At 36.0% G+C, this 27,393-nt stretch overlaps 2 protein-coding genes across 2 annotated transcripts in view; one reads left to right on the top strand and one right to left on the bottom strand.

Annotated features, from left to right (window-relative positions):
- SESN1 (sestrin 1) overlaps positions 1-12,832 on the bottom strand; it is an 85,010-nt gene extending 72,178 nt beyond the window's left edge. The window contains exon 1 of the mRNA XM_012722850.1: positions 12,386-12,832. Coding sequence (XP_012578304.1) covers positions 12,386-12,664 — 279 coding nt within the window. The 5' untranslated portion in view covers positions 12,665-12,832. The remainder of the gene's footprint in view (positions 1-12,385) is intronic.
- A 1,264-nt stretch (positions 12,833-14,096) lies between these two features.
- CEP57L1 (centrosomal protein 57kDa-like 1) overlaps positions 14,097-27,393 on the top strand; it is a 43,831-nt gene continuing 30,534 nt past the window's right edge. Inside the window, exon 1 of the mRNA XM_012720341.1 lies at positions 14,097-14,161. The gene's annotated coding sequence lies outside the window, so the exon portion shown is untranslated. The remainder of the gene's footprint in view (positions 14,162-27,393) is intronic.

Genomic DNA, 27,393 nt, shown 5'->3' on the forward strand with positions numbered 1-27,393 from the left:
AAAGAAGGAGTCACAAAGCTCAGTGTAGAGTGGAATAAGAAACCTCAATCTTAAATAATTACAATAAGGAAATAATAAAATGTACTAAAGGGAATAATAATAAAAAATAAAATCAAGAATAAAATACCCATTGTGTGGTGGCTAGACAACAACAACTTAACCCAGGGTCAAACTTTTGCTTAGAAAATTTATTTTTATACATTAAACTAAAAAAAGGATGGATTGCCTAATATCCATTCTCCAATGTCCAGTAGAGGCCCAATCGTGCAAGATTTTATTATTAGGAAAAAAGCAAATGTAGTTATTTGTTAGTAGTTGTCACTAGTGAAAGAAGTGATAATATTCCCCATCTTCTCAGACAAAGTTAGTTGTCTAAATTGTTTTGCTTCAAGTTATACTAGATTTTTAGTGCACATGCCATAGATACCAAAACTCTAACAAATGGTACGCAAAAGTATATAAAATAAAACTTAGTATTATGAACCTGGAAATGTTTTATGCTTAAAAGCATAGTAATAGTGTGATTAATTAGAAAATCACAGTAATTTTAGTATTTTAAAATCTAAATTACAACAGATAGGCAACAAAGTTAAAAATATCTCAACAATTATGTTAGTTCAAGTACCCAGTTTAAATTAAATAATTTCTTAAAATCATTATATAACTGAACTCAGCTCACAATATAAGAAATCAAGATTAAGATTTCCAATCTGACCAAATAAATGTTGAACTATGAAAAGGATGTGGGAAAAACATTTTTCTACACTATTTAAACAATTCTTGATGGTCCTAATGATAATTTTCCATAAAAACTGAAGAACCCCCAAATTTCAAAGTATGCATGGGAGACACACACATAGAAAAATTAATTTATAAGAGTGCAATGTATTGTACAATCTGTGTTTGATTACTAAAGACAACTGAGGCCCCTTTTCTTCTCAGCTGTAAACAACTTGCTGTGTGACATGTAATGCAATGCCATATTTTGGGAAATTTCAAACATTCACAATCCACAGGAAAAATAGTCAACACTCCTACACTATTTTTTTTTAAGTCCACAATAGTGCAGTCTTTCAGCTACAAAGCAAGAATCCAGTTATAAAACCAGTACTTTTCCACTAGAGTTACTTGTGGGGCGGGGAAGGGGATGTTAGGCACTGCAAACGTTAGGGTCTAAAATAAGATCACTGCAAGGAGTCACTACAACACTCACACTGCCAGCACTGTCATGGCAACAATGAACTAGCTAGGAGAATGCTCTTTTAACATCCAGAGCTAATTTTGAGTCTATTACTCATGGAAATATACCAAATTTTCTTTTAGACTGTTCACTAAAGAAATTACTTGAGAACCTCTTAATATACAGATAAGCTTTTTCTACCCCATATTCCAGGATCACAGTTCAGAACCTCCTTGCAATCAGCTGAAATTTATAATGACAACATAATGAAAATTACATGCCACAGTGAAATGTGAAGATTCAGCAGGGTTCAAATGCAATTTCAAGATGGGTCAGGATTTATATAAGAATTTGATATGTAACTTAATAACATCTGAGAATGTAGTTTCCCCCTAGAAACATAAAAGTTTTAAATTTCATCCTGAAGGAAAAATAATTTGGAAAAGAAGTAATATATTTTTACTGTTATGAACCTTATATTAAATTTTTATTCAGACTGTGTCACATGAAGGTGAGAATCCTGGACCCTGGAGTCTCATGGCCTGGGTTTGAAACCTGGCTCCTCCTCTTACTAGTTTACTAGCTATGATACCTTTGACAGGTTAATCAACCAACCTAAACCTTGATTTTTCCTATGCATGAAATGGGGATAATAATACCTGTAATCACAGTGTTGTAAATATTGAACAATTACTTGAAAAAGGCTCAAAACTAAGCTATGCATACAGAATGCATATTTATTACATGTAAAAATATATATTCTACAGAACTAGAAATTAACAGGCTGCTGAAGATGACTTAAGATAACTTGGTTCCAAAGCTGTGGTAAGTTTTAAAGTTGATAGGAGAGTCTTCTCCCCAGACCCCCTTATTCCAAGCCATAGATTACAAGGTGGTACACATGGGAGCTTGAGACCCAAAAGACAGCTGCCACATGCAGTCAAGCAAATTCAAGAAGTCAAACATGGTACAAAATCTCTTCAAGTTTCATTATTTTTTCAGGGGTATCTTATCATGATCTCTGCTTAGTTACTTTGTTCTTAATCATATCAAGCTGTCTGAGAAGAGTGAAAGGACTGAGAGTCTTTCTGCTTAATGTGTGAGGCAGAGCAGAGTAGGATCACTGATAGTGCAGCTCTAATCTCCTCAGTATACTTTCAAGGCAGTCAGTCTCTGTAGTATATAACTTGCCTGTGAAGTACTAGAAATGAATTGACCAGAGGCAGAGGATTCAGTTGGCATACAAACCATCACTTGCTTTCCTATCTGAGGGACCCAAGAAGACGTATTTGAAAGTCAAATGTTCACAAGAGGAATAATAGACTAAACATGGTAAGAGGAGAAGGAAGAATTCAGTTCCCAGAAAGCTAAAACAATAAAATCCTTAACTTGGTTCCAGGGAATCTGGAAAGTAGGCGAAAACTTTCCCAGTTGCCCAGAAACTTGAGGGACTCTAAAGGGCGTATCATGCCAGAAGGCTCTCCTTTCCCTCACCCCTCTGGAGGGGCATAAAAGAATACTAAGAGTTAATATTCACTGCACATATTAGGTATACCTCATTTAATCCTCACAACCTTGTTAGGAAACTGAGGCCAACAGAGGTTGTATACCTTGCCCACTGTTCCAGGGCTTGTCATAATAGGACTTAAACCCACAGTCTCCAAACTTAAGTCTCCAAAGCCCATGGTCTTGACCATTATTGTATAAGGCTGTTCCAGCACTGAAACACAGGCTTTGCATATGGGCCACGCACATCTGGCCACCTTAATGACACATACAGTTGCCTGCCTGAACCCCTCCTTGCTGGTGAAATGCTGACACAACAAAGGGTTGGACTCCAAGGAGGGGACAAGCGCTACAGATCTCCCATCACCTTTTGAGGCAAAACTCTGAGCAAGCCCAACACTTACCAAGAGTAAGAAGCCTGTTGGAAACAGTCTACTATATCACAAACATCAGCATTAATCTACTAATGTGTATAAAAAAATAATGTACACATGTCATGGTAGTGGTATTAATACATGTGGCTACAAACTATGGGAAATAAGAAAGTCAATGAGAAGGAAAATGTTGAATATCCTAAAAGTAATGCTCAGCTGAGGCTTGCCTCATTATCTAAAAGACCTAGATCAAGTTGTTATTCTTCTTCCTCCTGTCATCATCATAATCAGTATTAAATGAACACTTATAATAAAGCAGGTCCTCTTCTATATGTTTTACATGCTCACTTAATTTTCAAAACTCCCATGTGAGACTGGTATTGTTATTTTTACACTTACCTTACAGATACATAAACAGAGGCTCGAAGAGTTTGCTCATAATTAAATTTGCATAGTATACTGAAACTTACAAAATTCTTTCCCACTACTATCACCTTTAATTTTGATAATCGCATACAAGTTAGATTTAAAATATTATGTCAACTCAAAGATAAGGAAACAGGTGAATTTTTTTCAAGAGCATATGGCTCTTAAAATCCAAAAAGATCTTTAAACCATTCTGAACTAATACTTCTAGGCAACATGAGAGTAGTTATTTAGAAGAGATGACTAGAAAATAAAATCAAGAAAAAGAAAATATGAACTTATTATTTGCTTTTAAAGTAAAGTCATTAGTTAAATGAAACTTAAACCTTGACATGTCAAAAGAGAGTTGAACACAATATTTGGCACATAGTATATACACAATAAACACCTACAGAGTGAAATGAGAAGAAACTAATCACTAGGTTCAGTGGTAGTCTATACTGTCTAAAGTCTCAGTGACTTATATTTCTGTAGAACTTCTGTCATCAACAAAACTCAAATACATTTTATAATTCAAATCTGCCAATTATTGATTAGGTGACAAGTAGACACATGATATCTTAATATAGAGGGTATAAACATCTTTAAGAAATCTTATTTTGTGAGAAAACCTGTTTTCTTGTCATTTTAAATCTTTTTTTTTACTTCTGATTCTGAACAACTGAACTTTCAGTAGCACACATATCACTCTACCAATGTTTTGCAAGGCTTGGTGTTTATCACGTGATGGGAAGAATTTCTCGCCGTGTTTAGGCTATGAATAGATTTGAAAATTTACTCAGTTATAATTATAGACAGCTAACACCTGCCAACTTGCTAGAAAATGAAATCATGTAAAATTTAAAGATGATACGCAATACTTGTCAAAAATTGAGCTATCAAAACAGTAAATGCTCACTTTTAGTGGGATAAACAAAGATTCTAATTATACTTTACTGAACATTATACATAGAATTGGCAACCTACCCTAGCCATGATTTTTTATATTAGCTTGTTAATTCAAACAATTTTAAAGTTAAAACATTAAATAAACACTAAATAAATAAATATATATTCATTTAGTGAATACATGTATTTACTATATGTACATAAAAGTTGATCTGGATAATATAACATAAACCTCACTATTATTGTATCTCCCTTAAAAATATGATTTAAAATGTTAGAAAGTTGTTTTAGGGTAATTTTACAATATGCTATAATTTATAATTCTAAATAGATCTCTTCCCTGTTAAATTAACTATATGATAAGATTTAAAGAAAATATGAAAATATTTTATTTTTCTAAAGTAATTTCATTTTTACTGCAATCTAATCAGATTTTTCTGTAAGCAGTTATATAAAAGAGATTAGAACATGAGAGAATTGTGTTACCAAATTTAACATAATAAGTTAAAGTATGTTATAAACTGTGATAGTCTACTAGCCATACAAAGACTTTTTTTAAAAATATTTATTTGTGCATACAGAACTGGGGTACAGGCCAGAGGCTCAGGGGCAGCGAGAGGCTTCACCACAGACAGAGTGGGGAGCAGAGCAGGCAGACCAACCAAGTACACTGCTGAGGGGAGCAGTGGGTGGGTCAGGAGAGGTCTGCCACTCCATGTGGTCACCTCCAGGGCAGGCGGGAATCGAACTCATGTGGAAGTGGCTTTAGCTTCTCAGTGCTGTGTTTTAACCTGCTGTTCCACCAGGGAGGGCCCACCATACAAAGACTTTTAACAATAAAAAAGCCACAACCACATTGGGAAATCCAGTAAATGGTCCTAATTTTTATCCTGCAAATACTTAAGTATTTCCAGAAAAAAAAAATAAAATTATGTAAGTATCTTTTAAAATACTCTTTTTATTTTCCCCTATACTCCAACATTAAGGATAAATGTATCTTTATGGATATTAGTTTAATTGGCTGTTAACCAATTCAGGGGGCAAAAAAAAAAGCATGAAATAATGTTCCCATAGTGTGATAAGCCTTGCAGAGGTTGTCATACCTAAAGGTCTGGTTTGCCTATGCCCATAGCAACAGCATCATCAAATATCTGAAGAATCCTCTCTTTCTGATACCCCTGAGTATACTACATCAGCATAATTAAAATACTATGCGATTTCATCAAGGTCAATTAAGGTGGTTCACATTTACTGTAATTAACATAATCTAGAAAAGCTGGGTCAAAATAAATTCTATTTTCCATTGACTTTCATTTTAAAACATCAAGAGATATTTTACCAGGGTGAAAAAAACAGACTGATAGGAGAAACTGACAAAGAAGAGATTAAAACTGGTGGCAACGCTTGCTCAATGTTGATGTACTTCCAGCAGAACTTTCACTCTTCTACTTCTTTTTAGCACTGCCATCCTGTACCCTAACATTTCCCCTATCCTTCCACAAAAAAAGGATCTACCAATATCTATGATCCCCCCCAATTCATGCTAATGTACTACCACATAATCATTGTTTAAGTATGAAAATTTTTTATAATTAAGGTCTAACACTAAATAGTGACCTGTTGATTAAAGCTTTCAGTGATCAGTACCTTTATCATACCCAGGATTGTATGGCTACTTTCTGTCTGGTCAAAGTTTCAACAAATCCTTAAGTTGGCTGTTTGAATTATAATATGTTATAATATGATATAACATAATATATATAATTTATTATCTATTCAAATGGTTAAAAGATCTGTAAGTCTCTAGTGGCTTACCACAAGAGTAAGAACTCCTAAAACAAAGAATACAGCACACTATTTTCTAATTCTTTGAGCTTCAAGAGTGATCTGTATAGCACCTTAACTGTACAAAATGTTGAAGAGGAAAAAATAATTCTAATTAAATTACTGTTTCTGAAAGTCTCCATGATATCTGTGACTTTAAGTTGAAATCAAATAAACATTTAACAGACCATTTTCCCACAAAACAGTACCTCCCATTTGTAAACAAATAACTGTTAGAAAAATATTTTAATATCATTCTGATTTTGTCATGCTTGAGATCACTTGAGGCATTGTACCAAGAATAAAATATTTGAAATATGAAAATTAAAAATGAAGAACACTCTTGTCAGTTTCAATTTTTCTGAAAAGTTAGCACAAAGGAAGAGGACACTGAGGGGAGATAGTGCAGATATGATTCATCCTGTAAGTCAGGAGGTAGAAAAAAGATAAGGCTGTTTACTTTGTCTTCAAACCATTTAGAAAAAAATAGTTAAAAGACTTGCATTCAATTTCTTCCCATTCTCTCTCCAAAGAAGCCTCAACAGCCTGAAAAGTAAACAATATCCTCCTCTGAGCTCAAAAGCAAGGAAGCAGTCAGATAGGAATGAGAAGCACTGAGTGGAGAAATAAGCCAGGAGGCTTTCTGAGGAAAAGGGCCTGAGTTCTCAACAAAATAAGAGGCCAGAAAATAGTGGATACAGAAGAGAGAAGCATAACACATAAATCGAAAGAGAACTCCCATATTTGCCATGGTTTCTAAGAGTCAGCAATAAATTTTTAGATGAACTATTTTAAACTTTTGGCTTTGACTAGACATGGCAATAAAAAAGAAATCAAAGCAAAGCAGTCATTTAAAACAAGGCCAAATCTGCTTCTTGAACATCTCTAATCTGTTATGTTACATTTTAAAGTATCATTACAAATTAACTGTGTCTCTAGTCAAATAGAATCTAAATCATAACTAGATCACAGCAATACATTATCTAGTTAGATTATCAGAGCAGTTTTAATGGCAGTCTTAGACTAGAATTGACTGTCTTCCATCCCCTTCTTGCTCATCAACAGAAATTCTTTATTCAAGTGATAGGGACCTCCTGGCTCTTAGAGGCTAAGTGCCTATTAGTCAAAACCAAAAATAGAAATTCCCAACTTCCTTGCCAATGACTGGCTGAGGAAAAGACATGTGACCCAACCTGGTCAATAGAAACTAAGGAAGTTTGCTGGAGGGCTTCTGGGAAAAGCTTTTCTTCCCTGATGGACATATGGGAAGAAACTCTTCTAAGATGTCAGGCAGTCATAACTACACATGGTGCCTGGAACTGCTGTAGCAATATTGCAGCCACAGGGGAAACAGCACTTGTTATGCAGGGGGGAAAAAAAGACAAAAAACATGGAAAGCAAAAAAGGTAACATAGTTCAGCTGATGAAACACCGAAGCTTCAAGACTGCCAGCCTCCAGAATTACTATACAAATAATAAACCTCTTATTATTAAATGTGCAAATTTTTACGTTATTCAATTAGATCTAACTGGATATTCCAACTACAACTCTAACCACTGTAAATGTGCCCCATAATCAACAGTCCAGGTTTCATTTCTCCCTGGGAGGGTAACAATCACTTCACTAAATGAAAGTTTCCTCCATTCTTTAACAGAGATATACTTTGTTACTTAGTCTATATTAGTCTATATTCTATTTTAAGTCAAATTACTTTCAGACAATATGCTGGCAAGCTTATAAAAATTTAAGTTCTCCTCTTCCACAGTACAGACGAAAATGATCAAAATGACCATTCCTGGAAAAGTATTTGGCTATTCTGGATACTCATCATCTTTTGATGTGTAGACACACACAATATTAATCATAAACAGCACAAAGACTATAGTTTACTCAAAGACTGTTTTAATATATTGGACCAGTGTTAACATTTCTGTTCTCTTGCTAAAGGGAGTCAAATGTAACCCACCCCCCCCACCACCAAAAAAAAAGTCCAAATTAGCCTCCTGTGAGAATAGAAGACCTTCAAAAGCAAGGACCCAATCTTACTGATCTTCCAGAGCATAATGCCTTGACATAGAATAGTTTTCAAATAATCTGTTAAGCAGGTTTAAGTATGTTGAACTGACAGCAATAGATTTAGAATAGGAATCCAGAAAATGCTGTTTCCGACACTGTCATTTTTTTCCTCCACAGGTTTAGCCATTTTGAGTGGAATCCATTTCACCTCTGCCTTACCATCACTCGCTGATGAGGAGAATCCTCTGGGTTGACCTTTAGCAATTAAGGGCCTTCAGAAACAGCTGCAGGAATTGCAAATACAGTTCAGCTTTTGGGGCTTTACTAATGAATAACAGAAAGCACTTTCAGAGCACTACATCTGAATTATTTGATTTTCATGTGAGTCTGTTGCTAGAATATGAGGAGACAGGAGTGGTAATTTGAAGCCAGACGATGTTGGGTATTAAGTTACATTTCTAAGAAGTTTAGATTCTACCAATTCTAAAGAATTTTAAGCAAGAGAGTTACACTGTCCGATATTTATTGTAGATAAAGGGCTCTGCAGTTATGTAAAGGATGGCTATAAATATGGAGGATAAGTTAAGTCTGGAGAAGTGAGGGGTAACAATGGCAAAGTGAAAACAGTGGTTGCAGAAGCAGAAATTCCTTCAGTAGTTATTTCTAATAAATGCACACTAGATGATTTAATCTCATTCCCCCCTTAAAGAGCCCTCTGACACTCTTCTGTCTCAGGAAATGATTTACCAGGTAATTCAAGCCAAAAAAGTAATCAGCCTTGATTTTGATACTTTCTTCAGTTATATGCAAATCAAATACTATATCCTTTGCTTTCTAACTGCTATATAGCTCCAAAATCCATTCACCTTTCCCCGCTTTTCCCACTATATTCTACTCCACCATTATTTTTTGGTTTGAGTCAGTGGAACAGCCTCCTGATACCGTGCATCTACTCCTCATGTCTAAAACTCATCCTCCACATTGATTCCAAAGTTATCCCTCTATTATATCACAGAACATTTCACCATCTTGCTCAAGGCCCTTTGTGCTTTTCATAAAGAAGATGCCCAAAGTAAAGAAGGAAGTCCCCACCCCTCCTAATGCTTAAGCCAAAGCAAAAACTTGAAGGCCAAGAATGCAGTACTGAATGGCATTCACAGCCACAAGAAAAAGATCTGAACTTCAGCCACTGTTCAGGGGCCCAAGACATCGTGACTCTAAAGGTAACCCAAATGCCCTCAGATGAGCGCCCCGAGGAGAAACAAGCTTGACCACTCTGCCATCATTAAGTTTTCCCTGGACCACTGAGTCAGTCATGAAGAAAACAAGCAACAAAAACACTGTGTTCATTGTGGATGTCAAGGCCAACAAGAACCAAACCAAACAGACTGTGACGAAACCCTATGACATTGTGGTGATCAAGGTCAACACCCTGACCAGACCTGATGGAGAGAAGGCCTATGTTCAAATGGCTACTGACGGTGATGCTCTGGATGTTGCCAATAAAACTGGGATCACCTAAACTGAGTCTTACTGGCTAATTCTAAACACAATTATTTTTCACCATTAAAAAAAAAAACCCTTACTAGCTTCCTATTGTTATTTGAACAAAATCTACAATTTTTGGCTTATAAGATTCTGTTATCTGACATTACTAAAAACAGTAAAAACTCTTATGATTACAGAGTATTTATTATGTGCTATGCTTTGCAAGCATTATTTTGTTTTGTAACCTCTTAAGTGGGAACTATTAATATCCTCCTCATTTTGCAGATGAGAAAACTAAGACAATATGCAATTTATCCAAGCTAATATTGTAGTCAGGTCTGTTTAAATTCAGAGAATGTGCTCTTAAGTTTTCACACTCACTTAAAGGGTACACTCCAACTACACTGTTTCAGTTCCTAGAATTTATCTATTCTCTCTTGCCATGAGGCCTTCACCCTTTTAAGGTTCCCTGTATCTGGAATATCCCCCTTACAAATCTCATTTTGCCTATTCATTTACCTCTCCTTAAAAACCATTTCTTCTGGGAAGTCTTACCTTAATAGATAAATTACAGTTATCTACTTGCTTGTTTATTTCTTAGTCGTCTATTCCCTTCAGTAGAGTGTAAGGACTATTCTCAGTTCTTAGAATGTCAATCATCAGTGGCTCAATGAACATTTATTGAATGCAGGCACAAATGAATGTGAGGATAGAAACTTCCTAATCTATTGGCTTCATTTAATCAGGCTGATAAGGAACAAAAAGAAGTTACATATAAATTTGTTCATCCACTGGATATGTATTTAGTAGCTTCCATGCCCCAGCCAATACTCTTGAGAACTTGTAGCCCTCCTGGGGTTGACAGACACATAAACATATGATTATAGCAGCACTTTACTTAAAGTAAAGTGGCAGGAATAAAGTGCAATAGATGCAGAGATGAAAAAGACCATAAGCCTATGGGAGATTTTCACAGTAAAGAGGATGAATGAGGATTGAAATATAGATTACAATGTCCATGTATTTCACTTATGAAAGGGCAAAGTGTCCACTACATACTAGAGTATATATTTCACGTAATTCTCTCAATGTCTCAGAGATATTATTCTCATTTTATGGATGTGGAAATCCAAGATAAAAGAGGTCAAGTAACTTGTCCAAGGTTAAGAAATACTTGAATGAAAGAATAGAATTTGAGGCCAGGCTTGTCTGACTTCAGGAGCCATTTACTTACCATTATATCACAGTCTTGACCCTTTACTCCCCAGAGTCTAATTACTTCTGTTTTCAATATAACTCTTAATAAAATCCGTTATCTGGTTCCTATTTTAATATAAATAAGCAGCAAAATGATAAGTTTAGAAAAGAGAAAGTGGAGGATACTAACAAAGAAAAGGGACAAAAGACGATGAAAACAATACAAAATTAAAAAAAAAAATTCATGGGTCAGTCCTATATATACTCCACCCTCTGCTTTATGACAGTAATTGAGGTGCACAATGATGACCCTATTGTGGGGGGGAAAGTTATTATAGTCACAAGCCTAAAAGAGAAATAATTTCTGATATTTAAAAGGGTAAACCTAAGGTATCTAAGAATATTAATTTCTCTAGTAACTCAAAATAAAGGAATTATAACAATTGTTTCCAAATGTTCCAATATGTTTTTTGAGAAACATCCTAAAAGCTTGAGCAGTCTTCATTTTATGGACAAGATTATTGCTTTATATTAAATTCAAACCAGAATAGAAAAACTATCCATCTTAGCTCATATATATACCCAAGTAAATTATAAATCGTAAAACTTCTCACAATATGACCTTGAACAATACATGTGGAATAATTATAAAAAATGTAAAGAATATTTACTGACTGTTCTTAATATACAAAATTCACCTTTCAAAAAAAAAAGCCACTTCTAACAAAATAGGATAAGCTGATTATGTACAAAACAGGTGAAAAGCTGTACTTTTAATCTATTTTACTCACAGCTTAAGTAGGCATATATGTGAAAAAGAAACAAACAACTTAGGCAAACACAGCAAAAGCTGATTGAGCAATTTACCATGAAAGTCTTTTTACCATATACTCCACCTGGATCCAAGTTTTGAATATGAAGATGTCAGTTCCTTTTTAACACAAGCTTTCATTTCTCTATGTAATTATTTTTGAAGAAAAGCTACATTTTAGAGAAGACACCCTGGTTTGTTTTAAGAACAAGAGAAAAGCGTTTCACTAATTATTTTGAACAAGCTAGGAAACGTTTAATACCCTTTTATCATTTTAGAGGCTTTGAAATTTGAAACTTTCCACAGAACACTGTTAGAAACAATGTGAAAAACATACTGGCTACCCTTCCCAACATGTAAAAATGAATATAAGGAAATGAAAATGTTTACTTGCAATTATATCTAACTTTCACGTTTTCCAAAAGGAATGCAGTTTCTGCCTACAACTCTCTAGACAAAAAAAGACTTGTTTATGTTTGCAAATTGTTTCTACTTTAGTTCATCTTGTCAGTTTGGGTCCTAATTTCGGTATTTTGCACAACACATTAAATTTAGGATGCAGAATGAATTCATGAGTTTATATCATAAAAACTTATTGGAAGCAAACACAAAGCAAATAACTTTGAGTAAAATTTCACTGTGGTAGAGGGTTGTACTTAAATATTCTTCCTTACCTGGACACTCTTCAGAATAAACTCACTTTTCTCTCTTACATCTTTAAAGGGACACCTCTTAGAAAGCATGAGCAGGTGAGCAAGAAGCTTATTCAACCCATCCAAAGGAACAACATTTGAAAGCCCGTCTGATGGACGACCAGGTGTCTCTTTCAACGAACGAAGATACTCAGTTTTTCTCAAAATGATTTGCCTAATGTTTTCCAGTGCTGTCTCTCTAGTAGTTGAATCTCTACTGCACAGTCCATCCCATCTCACTTCATTCTCTCCTTCAGCCATGACAACTGGAGCTTTTCCTTGCGGTCTTCAGTTACCTTTCAACATGTCCCCAAAAGCACTTTGTATTTTTTAAGACGAGAAATGTAAAAATAAAACCAGAAGAATAGAACAGTCATGAAAACACACGTCCGTGCGACATTTGCAACCAGGTATGTCTTTTCTATTGATGGCTTTCAAGCAATCTACAAGCTACAAAAGATATGAAGGGACAGTCTTCTGGTCAGAGACTGAAAAAAAAAAAAAGTTGGAAAGTTGAAACCTTACACGGCGCTGGCTTTGCTTGACAAGCGATCTCGGAGAAGTGGTCTCCTGAGACTCTCGGGGTCAGTGAATGTCCTCACGCAGTGGAGCTGTCAAATCCGTGCTCGGCCCCAAAAGGCTGGTAACAGTTGAACGCTCTCCAGTCATTCGGGGGTTTTTTGTCTGTGCAGCCACCGTGTTCTCGGGAGCGTTCCCACCCCGCCCCTCCTCCGGCACCAGTCCCCGCCCTCCGCGGCTCCTCCCCGCGTCTCAGCTGCCGGCTGGACGCTGGCCGGGCGGGCGCGCAGGATCCCGCTTGCTGGCCGCGGCTGCTGGACACTCAGCCGCCCCGGCCGGGGGCGTTTTCCGTTTTCCTCGGCGGTCGCGTAGATTGGGAAGGGTCTCCCGCCCGGCTGATTCCAGTCCCCCGGACAGACAGGACTTCGGTCCCGATCTCTGCGTCCTAGCCCACCGCCAGCCAAGCCGGAGAGGACAGCACGGCCCCGCGATCTCCAAGTGCAGGGTTGGGCCGCGGAGCCGGAGGAGCCGTAGAGCCCCAGGCGCACAGTCCGCCCCTTCGCCCAGCCCCATCGATGGGGCTCGGCCCAGAGGGCGGGAGCAGGAAGGGGAGATGGGGTCCTCACCCCAGTCCCTCCCCTTTCTCCGCCCGGCACAAACGAGGAGCCGCCCCCGCCCCAGCGCCCTCTTCCCCGCCCCGGCAGACGCGACCCGCGGAGGCAAAGCCATTGGAAAAGCCCCGCCCTCCGCAGGCTACCTCCAGACCCCAAGTCCGCGCACTGCCGCCAGCCGCTGCCGGTTGCTACGCATGCGTAACGAGCAGCAGGGCGCATGCGCCTTACGCGACACCGAAGTGCACCGCGGGGGTTGTTTTGCGTGTGTCGAATTTTGGAGTCTCTGAACTGGAAGAGGGAAGAGAGTAACGGGGAGAATGTGAAATACACGGAGACTGTCACAGTCAAGACAATCACAAGGAAAGGGGGCGAGAGGCACTCCTACAGACACTGAATCTAAGTTTTAAGATTAACCTTAAAATAGTGGCGGACTCTTGATTACGCCACACCCCAGATTTCAGGAGGCGGGGCTTCCGCGCATTGACTTCTAGGAGATGTAGTTTTGACGTGACCGGCGCGTTTTGCTTGCGACAAGAACTACAACCCCCAGGAGCCACTGCGCGGTTGCCTGTGGCGGCGTGGAAGCCAACGGTTAACGGAGACGGAGATTGAGAGCGTGGAGTTGGTGAGCTCTGTGGGCTTGGCGGGCAGTTTTCCTTTTACAGGGTTTTTCTCTTCCTCCATTTTCTCTGAGAATTTTGGAGACGAAGCCATTTAAGAAAGCTCTCTAAAGGGCTTTTTCGCCCCAGCAGTTTGTGTGGGAAGTACTAACTCGGGTGTGTAAGCCTCAGGACACTTTGAGAGGAGAAATTGGGAATGGTTGCGATTCCAAGATCACAGGGAGCAGATTAAGCCCAGGCGAAAGGAATGATGTGAAAATGGGTGCTCCTAGGTTCTGTGGAGTCGCGCATGATAGATTAGAAATTACTGTGCAAGTTGCACTTCTGCCTTGCCATTGCGTTTGGATGTTCTTTATTTGCACGGTCAAATCCCAAGCGGGGCTTTGAAAGCCAGCTGTCAGATTGATGTATGAGACTAAGTGGACAAGAATCCCCAGTATTCCAAGACGTGAGTTTTTGTGGGACTTACGGAAAAGCCATGAAACAGACCAGTACAAATCTCCAGGATTCGGTATATTTAAAACATTCAAGCATTCTTTTATAAAGCGCTTTTTTTTTTTTTTAAGTCGAGGTGAAAAGTCAAGCTCGAAAGGCTGTCATTGGACTTGATTTAATTCTTCACATTGCAGAAAGGATGTGTTTCTAAAAATCTAGCCTTGTTAGGCCCTGAGTATTGAATATACATACCACAGTCTAAAAAAATATATGCTTAGAGAAACCAACAGTTACTAATACAATTAAAGTACAGTATGTCATTGAAATGGCTAGAAAAATCGCTTACTCCTGTCTGGGAAATTTACATCGAGGGGAAGTGTAGAACAAAAGAACAAGCCTAGAGGTGAGACAAGTCTGGTACTTTCAGGAAACTGCAATAAGTCAAATTATATATAAATATATACACATTAGGAAGGGGTGATTGATGGCTTATTGATGTACTTTGAAGGTCTTCAGAGACAGTTTCTAAAACAGATGTATAGATTCATCTGAACCCGACTAATTTGGCAAGCCTTGCTACATTATTCCTTTTGGTTTAAATCGGAATAAAAAATGAGAATAGTTTCTATGAGTATGATTTCAAAACAGAAATGAAAAATCCATTCCCTTTTTTTATTTACTGTCTGTGCTCACCTTCCTATGTTCAACCCACAAAGAATAGGGTAATTTCTTAAAGCTAGCTCCCCTTTTAATTGCATAGTTGATGTGATCTTATCCATGACTGTGGTTTCATCATCACTGACAGCTCTCAAATGCACAGCCTCATCAACTTCACTTTTCAGTTTTCATAAACCTATCTCCTTAATATTTATTTTTAGATATCTTAAATCTATTTCAAACTCAACATGCCTAAAATCAAATGCATGTTTAGCACCTAAAATATGATTCTTTTCCAGTATTCCCTATTTCGGTTAAGGCCACTACTATACTTACTCTTGTGAAAATCTGAAAGGTAAGACTTATACTTGATTTCTTCATGTCTTTCATAATAAGTATTGCTAGTCTTATCTCCCAAATAGTCCATCCTTCCCCCTCATCTATAAATGCACAGCCTTATTCCAAACTATCATATTTTCTTGCCAGGGACATTGCAATATTGATCATTCTGGTTCTTCTCTTTTAGTTCTCCATATAGCACCCGTAATGGTCTTTTCAAAGTGCAAGTTCAGTTATGTTTTCTCTTAAAAAAATTTTAGTGATGGGCCCTCCCTGGTGGCGCAGAGGTTAAATCACAGCACTAAGAAGCTAAAGCCACATCAGCATGAGTTCAGTCCCCACCCCGGAGGTGACCCATATGGTGCAGCAGACCTCTCCTGACCTGCCTGTTCTGCTCCCCGACTCTGTCTCTGGTGAATCCTCTCACCACACCTGCGCCTCTGGCCTATACCCCAGTTCTGTATGCATAAATAAATCAATCTTATGTCCCACTGCTCATAAAAGCAAAACTTCTCTATAAAAACCTAGTATCAGCTGATTGTTTTCCACTTCTTCAGCTTCATTTAGACTATCACTCTGCCTATCTCTATTTCAGTCATACAGCATTTTCTGTAATCTCATTCTCTTTCATGTATTCATTCAACAAGTACCTGATGAATGCTTACTACATAATGGGACATTGAAAATATACCAATGAGTAAAATATATAAAAGTCCCTATTAATAGAGCTTATATCCTACACAACAAATGTGTATGTATATAGTAAAGATAAATGCAGTGGAAAAAAAGTAAGAACCACCTGGGGAGAGGAATAAGGGAGTGCCAGTTTGTGGGGAATAAGGTTGATTTGTAAGTGTTGGGAGAAGACCTAATGAAGGGGACCTGAGTGGGAGGATCAATAAGTCATGCATATCCCTTAAGGAAGAACATTCATGTGAAGGGAAAAACTGCTGACAAGAGCAAAGTCCTCTAGATTCTTATATTTGAGAAAGAACAGCGTGACCACGTACAGGAGAATAAGGTGAGGTGACAGAAGAAGGAGGTCATGTAGGTGATGGAAAGGACTTTGACTTTTTGATTGAAATAAGAAGTCATTGAAGGGTTTTGAGTAGATGAGTGCATGATCTGACTTTAAAAAATGTTGACTTTTTAAAAGTTGTGCATAGACAATAAAGAATAGGTGTAAAAGCTGAGACACCAGTTAGGAAGCTAAAGTAATCCAGATGAATTGAGAGTGGTGAGTTGGTCCAAGGTGATTAAAGTGGAGGTAATAGGAAGAGGCGAGAGTCCAGAAATATGATACTGTAACCAACAAATTTTTCTGACAGATTGGAGACATGAAAGAAAAAGAATTAGTGATAACTCAAGAGCAACTAGAAGGAAATAATTACCATTATTGTTTGGGGACCATTTTCAAAAGTGTACACGAGATGGAGGGAGATCAGGTGTTTAGTTTGGCCAGTGTGAGGTGTTTCTAAAGACATTGAAGTAGAGGTGTGGTTTAGGTAGTTAGATAAATAAGTCTGGAGATGAAGGGAAAGGTCTGGCTGTAGGTATAATTGTAGGTTTCACAGTAGTATTTTGATAGCAGTTAAAGCCTGAGAATAGTTGGTAATATACAAAGAAGTCCTCCATTGAGTTTGGGTTGATTTGGCATTATCTGCACAGGTTACTATACAGAGTGGGCAATGAACTGAGAAGAAAATCCACAGTGAGATGTTTTAGAAGTTGAGTGAAGAAAGTGGTTAAAAAAGGAGGAGGATTTAGATTAGTTGAGATGAGGACTGGTAATTAACCTTTGCATTTAGCACTGTGGGGGTGAAGCCACTGAGAATCTTGAAAGAAGATGGAGTAAAGGATACAGTCATCACATTGGCATTTTATTTAAGAGAGAGTAGAGAAGAACTGGAGGAGGAGTGTAGATACAGGCACCTCTGGTTTACAAGCACCAGATTGTTCTAATCTCAGTCTTTGTCTCCTTGTCCTATAGATCTTAACTTAAATATCACTTTCTCAGAGATCTGATTAAATGCCCCCATTAAAAATATACTTTTATTGTGCCATGTACCTTAACTTGCTAATAACTGACAGATGTAGTTTTATAACTTTATGTGTGATAATTATTGTGTCTGCTTTTAGTTCTTTACACACACAAGAGTAGAGACTGCCAATTTTTACTCAACAGGATATCTCCATCTCTGACTGAGTGCAGTGTCTGGCGTATGGTATGAATTCAATAAGTATTTGTTGAATGAATAAGGGAGCTAATGAATAAATGAAAGGAAGAAAAGTGTAATATCACAGAATTTTCAAAGATCTACTTATTAACCGGTTTTCAAAAAGCACAGGATAGTAAGTGAGATTTTTATTATGAAAGCATTTTAGAAAATCAATTTTAAAAGAAAACTTTTATTTCTAGTGAATTGTAGTGCTCACACTCATGAAATAGAATATACTGCTATTTTTACCATGTTCCTGCATAGTTCATCCTGTTTAAGAAAGTAGACTGTATAGAGGAGTAAAAGTGTGCGTTGAGGAGTTGGTGTTTTAAATGGATAATGCTCTAGTCAAAGAAAATGCTGCTGGTCTCCGAGACACCATCATTGTTAAATTTATTGATGACTTTACTGTAAAAACAAACAAAAAGCATTGATTCTAAGTCTTGTAGGCATTGAAACACAATCTTGCTCATGCAGTAGTGATTGTATGACTTGAGAGATATATGTATGTGTATCTGTGTATATATGTTTGACAGTCACAGGTTATGAATTTACCAGGATACTAATTTATCAGTATATATACTTGGGATATTTGCTAAGTAGTAATTCTGATTCTCTGATCAAGGAGTTTTCTTTGTAGGAAAATTACATGAGAACTTAGCAGCTAGCTTAGGGGCTTGGAATAAGGACAAAAGAAATTAATATAGGATGCAGTAATTTAATAGCATTAGCTGTGAGAACCACCCCAATAGAATTTTCATTGCCTTCAATTTTTGCCTCTCAGAGTTGTCTTTTCTTCCATTTCTGACCAACTCTTATTTTTGATGAAAGCATTCTTTCTTTAATATGTTTAAAAGATTCTGTTGTAGTTTAGTTGCTGGTCTCGGAGCCATTTGGTCTGAATAAACTAACTTTGCACTCATCTACTGTGGCCCATTATTTATCTGGATTTATAGTTCGACCCTCAGAGCTCAGCAATGTGGTCTGAGCTAGAGATGTCTGGAAACTTATGAGCATACCATAATATTTGCTTTTACCTTGCTCTTTGGCTACCATGTCTTAAGTGCTTACTATGTTCCAGGCATTCTTTTAAATACCTTGCATATGTTATTTTATTCTTACATAGCTGCTAAAAAATATAATTAATCCAAAGTTTACTCTTAATCATCATATTAGCATTACACTATGGAGAGAATGTAGGATAAGGTGGAGCCATAGTAGTCTCAAAATAACTAGACAAGGAAGAAAAAAACTAGGACATGAGCATGCAAGGGTTCAAAATTTTCAGGTAGGACTATGATTCCGCTCTAGGGGTCCCTTGATGATGGATAAGTATGATAACATACATCGGATGAGGTGTGAATGCATACATTGTTGTAAGCCCACAATCGTTACCATAATTAAATATAAAAATTATGTAAGTAAAAATAAAATAAAAATGTCAAGTCAGAATGACTAGTCTGCAATACAGAGTGCTATCAACATGGTTAGAAAGCCATGGCTTGACATTTAATAGTCCCTACCATATAGAAACTTTGGCTTCAGCTCTGTATATAATATTTGCATGTGTATATGTGTGTTTGTGTCTGTGTGTGTATTGCATATATTGCATGATTACTGTGCTACATTGAAACAAGAATTGATTGACTTGCAGTGCCCTGTCGGTTAAAATCATATTCCTCAGCTTAGGACAATCTGTTCTCAAAGATTGGTATTTTCCTGTTTAAAGTTTACCAAAAAGGTAGATTGCGTGTCAGGAAACTGTAACTTAAGATAAAAGTATTTAAGTAAGTGGGAATGGATCTAACTGGATCTTTCTGGGTTTCTCTTCCTAGCTAGGTTGATTTTTATAAAGAGGGAATAGGGCAACATGACTTCCTTGATGGTAAGTGTTAAAGTACTGCTCACCATTTGATCTATGAGGAGCTAGGATAGACTGGGGCCAAAAAACCAGAGAGAAAATCCAAACTTTGAAGACATGATACCCACTTCCCTTTTGTGTCTATGTTTTCTTCTCTTTCATTATAACTGAACCCTGATAAAGGCTTATTTAGATATTATTAATCTTTGCAGTATCAAGGTATAAGTCATACTATCAGCATCTTCCAGTGAGATTAGTGAGGCGGGGGCACCCTCAAAAAGATCTCCAAAGGGAAAGTGAATTATTAAGGACAAGAATTGGAACTCTGGGACCAGTTGCCTTTATTATCATGCGGACGTTCTTCTTCTGTAGTCAGGTTCATAAAATGTGTTTTATTTATTAAAGAAGGCAGTAGAGTTTCCTGTCACAAGTTCATCGGTGTTATTTTTCATTGCACTTGTAAGGAAATAGAGGGATGGCAGCCATATATTTGCACGCATTTGTTAAGTTTTTACTGAAAACCTAGTATGGACAAGCCTTGTGATTGATGCTGAGTGTACACCAGTGTACTTAAGATGCTGTCCTTATGAAGCATGGAATAGAGGCCATTCTTTGAAAAAGCTTAGCCAAACAATGAGGGATAGAGATAGGGAAGTAACTGAAAGTCTATTTAAGAGATAATGGCCCTCCCTGGTGGTACAGCAGGTTAAACAGCACCACTGCGAAGGTGGCCCAGGCCACTTTGGTGCGAGTTCTATATGGGCTCAGAGGTGATCCCTGCCCAGAAGCAGACCTCTCCTGACCCACCCGCTGCTCCCCTCAGCAGTGTATTTCATTAATCTGCCTGTCCTGCTCCCCACTCTGTCTCTGGTGAATCCTCTCACCCAGCCCCCAACCTCTGGCTCAGTTCTGTATGCATAAATAAATATTTAAAAAAAAAAAAAGAGGGAGGAGTGATGTTGAGCAGGTGAAAGCAACAGGATTTAGTGACTTTGCATGTGGGAGATAAAAAAAGAAAATGCCTGGGATGACTATCCCGTGGTAGAGAGTAACTCCTTCCATTAATCAGAGTTGGGAATATGTGAGAAAGACTTGTGTGGGATGGAAAAATATTGAGTCCTGGTTTGTAAATGTTCATCATCTTGTTTGAGAGATTTATGAGTCATTCAGGTGAACAATGCCCAGTACTACTTCTGAACAGCTTCTTTAATCTATAGCTATAGATCCAAATAGACATGACTGGGGACTTCAGAGTTACAGAATCTTGAGTTTGAATCCTAATTCTTCCTCTTACTAGCTGTGTAAATTTGGCCAGTGGTTTAACCTCACTAATTTTGGGTTTGGGAGATGTGATAGCATTGGTTTTCTTATCTTATAAAAGCGAATAATATCTAACTCCCCAGGACTATTGTAACATTTGATAAGATAATATGTAAGCTTTTAGATTAGCATCTAGTATCTGTTAGGTACCCCCAAATCAGTACCTTTTAAAATTATGATCTCTATGTAAAATAATATTTGTCCTTTAGTTTGAAGACAAATTAAGACCAGTGAAATATTTCTGAAATGCTTTATAGTTTAACTGGAAAAAATCTTACTTTGTTATCTGTTGTTGGCATTCTTAAGACTTCATAATGAGATCCTTGATTTATATTTCATTTTCCTAAATTTGCAACTTAGCTTTAAGAAAATTTTCAAAAAAAAAAAAAAAAAGACAAAACTAGCAGGCAGCTATAAATTGGAGATATTCAGCACCAGAGGAAAAGAGATTAAAAGAGGGATGGGAAGAGCAAAGAGTCTATGGTGATGGCTAATGGGTTACTTAGTGGTGGGAATTTTACAGGGACTACATGTACCTGAGAGGAGAAATCAAACATTGTACACAAATGGCCAATGATGTAAAAAATATATATATCAATAAAAATTACAAATAAGTAGCTTTCACATTTTTAACTTAATTGGGCTATTACCATAAGCAAAAACATGATTTTTCTCATAAATCAGCAACAAAAGAGATATTTCTGACAAGGACTCAGTGCCATGGAAATTATTACAATCACCATATCCAGTTTGTAACACATGTATGATATAAAAAATTAATAACTCAGCAAATAATGTTTTATTTAATGTTATACAGTTTTAATTGTTTAATTCTTATTCTCTTAATTTTGCCTAATTTTTAATTGTTTAATTCTTATTCTCTTAATTATTTTCTAATTTTTGTAACAAAGAGATGCTCTAGAATTCAGAAGAACTTGGAGTCACAGGGAAATTTTAGAGGGCTGCTATGAAATAGGATTACTTGATGGCTTGATGCTGCTCCTTGGGGAGCGGCAGCATAGTATTTACATAAGACTTTGAATATTGACGTTAGACATTTAGATCTGTCTCTGTCATTTACTTTGTACACATTGCTAACCTTGCTTACTTTTTCATTTATAGACTACAATACTTATTGTTATATTTCTGTTCTTTTAATATATCAAATTTAGGACCTTTGCTTATGCTGTTTTTTCTACTCCCAGTTCTCTTTCCTAAGACTTTCATATGCTGTCCTCACTGTCTTGGCCTCATTCAGCATTCCTGTCCTCAAAAAGTCTTACCTAACTATTCTAACCAAAGTAGACCATTCTGTTACCCTTTTTAATCTGACCAGCAATTTATTCCCTGGTGTGTTAGTCTGTTTCATGGCTATCATGTGTTCTTCCCCATGAGAATATGGGCTCCTGAGAACAAGGACTCTCTCTTGTTTACCGTTATATTCCCAGGGCCACAGTGATTCAGTGGTAGATGCTCCCAGAATTCTTGACCCAGTGGTTGGGTCAACACCCCTCACTGTTAAGAAGATGTCATAAAATAATGTATGTAATGCATTTAAGTGAGTGACACCATTTCCTCTGTGTGTTTCCTTTATATTCTATTTCTAAAAAGTTTTTTACGCCTTTATACCACGTACCCAAAATCTAATAATAATTATTAATAGCTAATTTTCACAGTATGTTTACTTTGGACCTGTATTATGCCAGATGATTTATCTTGATTTTCTTGTTAAGCCTCCCAATAAAACTGAGGCTTTTTCAGGGAAGGAAGCTGAGGCCCAGGTAGTTTAAATTGCAGTTGTCATTATTCCCCCAGAAAGGGAGGGTATACAATAAATGGGAACAGTTAGTATAGTAGCTTTTTTTCTCATTACAGGTTTCTTTTTCTTTTCTTTTTGGTACCAAATATAGTGGTCAGATACCAATTTAGAGATCATTTTACTTTTCCCAAAAATAAAAGGATTTTCTGCTCTCTTTGAGGTGCCCTGTCATCAGCTTTATCCATAACAAATAGCAGCTATGACTGCGCTTATTTTCTATGTAACTTATCAAGTCTCTTGATATTCTCAACCCCCGAGTATTCACTTGTAAAAGGAGTTGGACAGATTTTCTTTTTTTTAACTAAAGGGCATGATTTGTGCTAGTGTTCACACTGTGTTACACAGTTCTCTGGATTTTGCCAAATGTATATTAGTGATATATATATATTATGTATATATATATACATAATATACATATATATACATAATATATATATACATACCATAGCATGTCATACAAAATCATTTTAACCTAAAACCCCTTTGAGCTCCAATTATGCATGTGCCCTTCCTTCTCCCTGAACCTCTGGCAAGCACTCATCTTTGTACGATGTTTTTGCCTTTTCCAGAACACCATATGGTTGAAATCATGCAGTGTGTACCTTTTTCAGAGTGGCTTCTTTCACTTAGCAATATGCATTTAAGGTTTCTCCATGCCTTTTGCAGGATTTGATAGCTCATTTCTTTTTATGGTTGAACAATATTCACTTAATGGATGTACCACAGTCATCTTTTGAAGCCCATTTTGGTTGCTTCCAATTTGAGTGCAGTTATAAATAAAACTCCTCTAAACATTTTGTGTGCAGATTTTCTGTAGACATAATTCTTTTTTCATTTGGATTAGTTGCAAGAAGCATAATAGTTAGAGTATATGGTTATCTCATGATTAGCTTTGTATTAATTGCCACCTGTCTTCAGAAGTGGCCTGACCACTGCATTCCAATCACCACAGTGCATGAGAATTCCTGTTGCACCAGTGTCTTCACTAGCATTTGCTGGAGCGTTTTGGATGTTTTTTTTTAGCCATTCTTGTAGCTAAATGTTGGAATCTCATTTTAATCCACAATTCCCTTATGATATATGACCTTGAATATCTTTTAATACATCTACTTGGTAATATATGTACATCTTCTTTGGTGAGGTGTCTATTCAGATCTTTTACCCATTTTAAAAATTAAATGGTTCCCTGTCTTATTGTTGACTTTTAAAGAGTTTTTCTTAATATTTTGGACACAAGTTCTTTACTAGCTAGGTGTTCCGTAAGTATTTTTTCCTACTTTTTGGCTTGTTTTTTTTTTTATTCTGTGAACAATATTTTTTGCAAAACAGAATTTTTCAATTTTAATGAAGTCCAACTTAGGGATTTTTTTCTTTTATGGATTGTGTTCTGGTGTTGTGTCTTAAAGTCATTATCAAACCCAAGGTCACCCAAATTGTACCCTGTTATCTTTATGAAGTTTTATAATTTTGTGTTTTACATACAGGCTTATGGTCCATTTTGAGTTAACTTTTTGAAAAAAGTAGAAAATGTGTCTAAACTCATTAATATATTTATTGATAAAAATTTTTTTGGATCTGAAATTATTATTTAGATCAATATTGTTAGAAGGTTAAAAAGAATTTAGAACTGTATATTGAGTCTTTTCAACTTTGTAAGTGTTATTGTTCAATCCTTGAGAGAGAGGCTAGAAGTCAGCCCAAACGAGAGCTTTATCAGGAGTGCATCAAGAGTTTGGACTGACTGTTCCATTTCATTACTTTTACTGTTATCTGTTGTTAACATGTGCAGTTTATTGAGTGCTGTATGTGCAGAATACATGCAGCAATATTTTTCTTCAATTGAAGTACCCTATTATTTGTCTACTTTGCCATTTTTTGTGTGTTTTTCTTTTGTATTAGTATTTTACTTTTTGTATTTGTATAAATCATAATGGTTTGCAAAAATCCTCCTGTGGATTTTCTCTAATAATTTCACCTTTTTATACTGTGAAGCATTGAAGTCATTTGAACTTTGTATGATGACTTCATATAAACTTCAATTAAAATTTTTAAGTTATTCTAATTAGCTACCATTTAGTAACATAAGCAGACTTTACACATCCTACAAAGGTGGTTTTAAAATCATTTCCCACCCTTTTTTAAAAACTCCAATCACCACTGTGACTTGTGTGTTCTCTTTGTTTTTGGTACCTAAATTTTTTTTTTTTTTTTTTAATTTGGGCTTGGCTAGATGGAGGGAAACTTTTCTATTTCATAGTCAACATTTTTGCTCAGAATTTTTCATATTTTATTTTGCCCTTTCTTTGCATATGATTTTATAACTCACTTTCTTAAACATCTTAAAAGTATTTCTAGAACAAGGGTATAAATAAATAGCTAAACAATTTAAAATATGTATTTTTTACATTTTTTTAAAGCTTGACTTAATGGTTGTCTAGGTGAGACCATCCATCAAAGTATTCATAAGGGTATTCACTGTAAGACAGAACTTCAATTGTTACCCAAGGTTTAGAACTCAAGAATTATGGCAAAACTTAAGTTCAACAGGTTTGTAAGTTTGCCTCTCTTATAGCAGAACTTTAGAAATGGGGAAAGGCTTCAAAATTACATAAGTCAAATTTTGTATTTTATATAGAGAGATATTTTTGGAGAGGTTAAGCTTTTATTAAAATAGGGTCCTACAACTAGGTAAAGTTCAATATTACTGCCATACTGGTGAATCTAGATATAATGTCCCACCAGTAAGTAGAAGCATTTGGAAAGGAGTTTCAGACACCTTGTCTTATAAAAACTATAGTACTTCATTCTCCTCACTTCGCGCATATTGTTTGACTCTATTTACATTACCTCATATTCCTCTGTTCAAAAAGGTACAGGTGATAGCTGTGCGACTTTGTTATGATATGTTCTTTTCTTAGCTTTTATTCATTTAGAACACTTAAGAGACAAGTTCTGTTCTTGCTTCAAAAGAATGTTATGTCAATTGTTTGAATGCTTCTGATTAATTTTATTTTGTCTTCTGTGAACTCCCCTTATTTAGTGAGTTGTGTCAATGAGAAATGTTGTAGTAGCACCCTAGTAACCTGACTACATCATGATTCTGACAGGTATTTTTGAAAGAAGATAACAAATTTTTTATAATAGTGAAGCAGAAATACATATGTGGTTACTTGCTAAATCAAGTAAGCTGGAGTACATGAATCTTTCTACTTGAGTACTATAATTTTTCATCCTTTTTATAGGACAGTCTTTTTTTCTTCTTTTACCTTCTACACAGGAATTGAACATATAGTTTTAATTATTTTAACAAATATTATTTATAACACTCTTGTTCTAGAAACACTGAAGATTTTCAAGACATTTAAATGACTTATAAAATTATATATAGTAAAAGAAGGTAAAATATGTAAAACTCTGATTCAAGGATTTTTTAAATGTGTTTTTTGTTGTTATTGTTTCATCTTTATCAGTTTGTTACATGTCTGTGATATTTTGATAATTATCTCCCAAAATTTGCAAATTGCATTGTACTCAACTAGGCATGTTTCTCTGTGTGTAGATTTATACAAAAGAAAAACACTAAGTTGGTTATCAGTACCTTAATACATGTACTCATGGAATGCAGACTTATTTTAATTTTGGCTTAAACAAAAAGCATGAGGAACACAAATATTAATATTTTTATCAACATTTAAATATAGAAGAAGTAGTATTATTTCTGTACTTTTGGGGAATCACAGTAGAAACCAAAAGAGCATCTCATTTAGTCTGGAGACCTAACTTTGAATTCTATTTCTGCCATTTATTATATATGTACACTTATGCAAGTCACTTACTCTTTTACTTCAGTTTCCTCATGTGTTAAAAATCACTGTAGTAATGGTAATGCCACTTTTTAAATTTGTTAAGGTTACATTTGATATTGTACAGGCTTTGTAGGTGACAATACTTTTCAAGCGTTAGTTGATAATTTTTAGTACAAATATGAAGAAGATACTGTAGAAAACTATGTTTTGCAGAAATGAGTTTAGTTGTTTTGGTTGATCTGTATTTGAACTTTAGTAAGAAATATGAAGATTTTTAGTACAAATATGAAGAAGATACTGTAGAAGACTACATGTTTTGCAGAAATGAGTTTAGCTGTTTTGGTTGATCTATATTTGAACTTTAGTAAGGAAAAAAAAGTAAATTTGTTTGGGGTACTTCCTAGAATCTCATTTTCTCTCTAGTTTTTTTTATAGAGATACCTTTATTAATAATGTGATAGGCAAATTGACATGTTATTGTATATGTAGTTTTTCTTTTCTAGGTTTGATTGTCGTGAAACTTTAATAAGAAGTTAACCAAGAGAAATTTTGTCTAAAGTAGGGTAGGAAATAGGCCAGGAAAATAAGTCTCAAGCCATGGTAAGGATTTTTTTGTCTTAGTCTAAGCACAGCTCTAATAATTCCTTAATTTCAGATAACATTCCAGATTATTTGACTATCTGTATCAGAAGCATTAAAACTGTCTATAATATAACAATACTATCTAGACTGTATCCTTATGCAAAAATTAGTAATTTACACATACTGCAGTTAAAAAACT

This window comes from Condylura cristata, unplaced genomic scaffold (assembly GCF_000260355.1).
Source record: "Condylura cristata isolate star-nosed mole 26May11 unplaced genomic scaffold, ConCri1.0 scaffold00001, whole genome shotgun sequence".
NCBI classification, from domain to species: domain Eukaryota; kingdom Metazoa; phylum Chordata; class Mammalia; order Eulipotyphla; family Talpidae; genus Condylura; species Condylura cristata.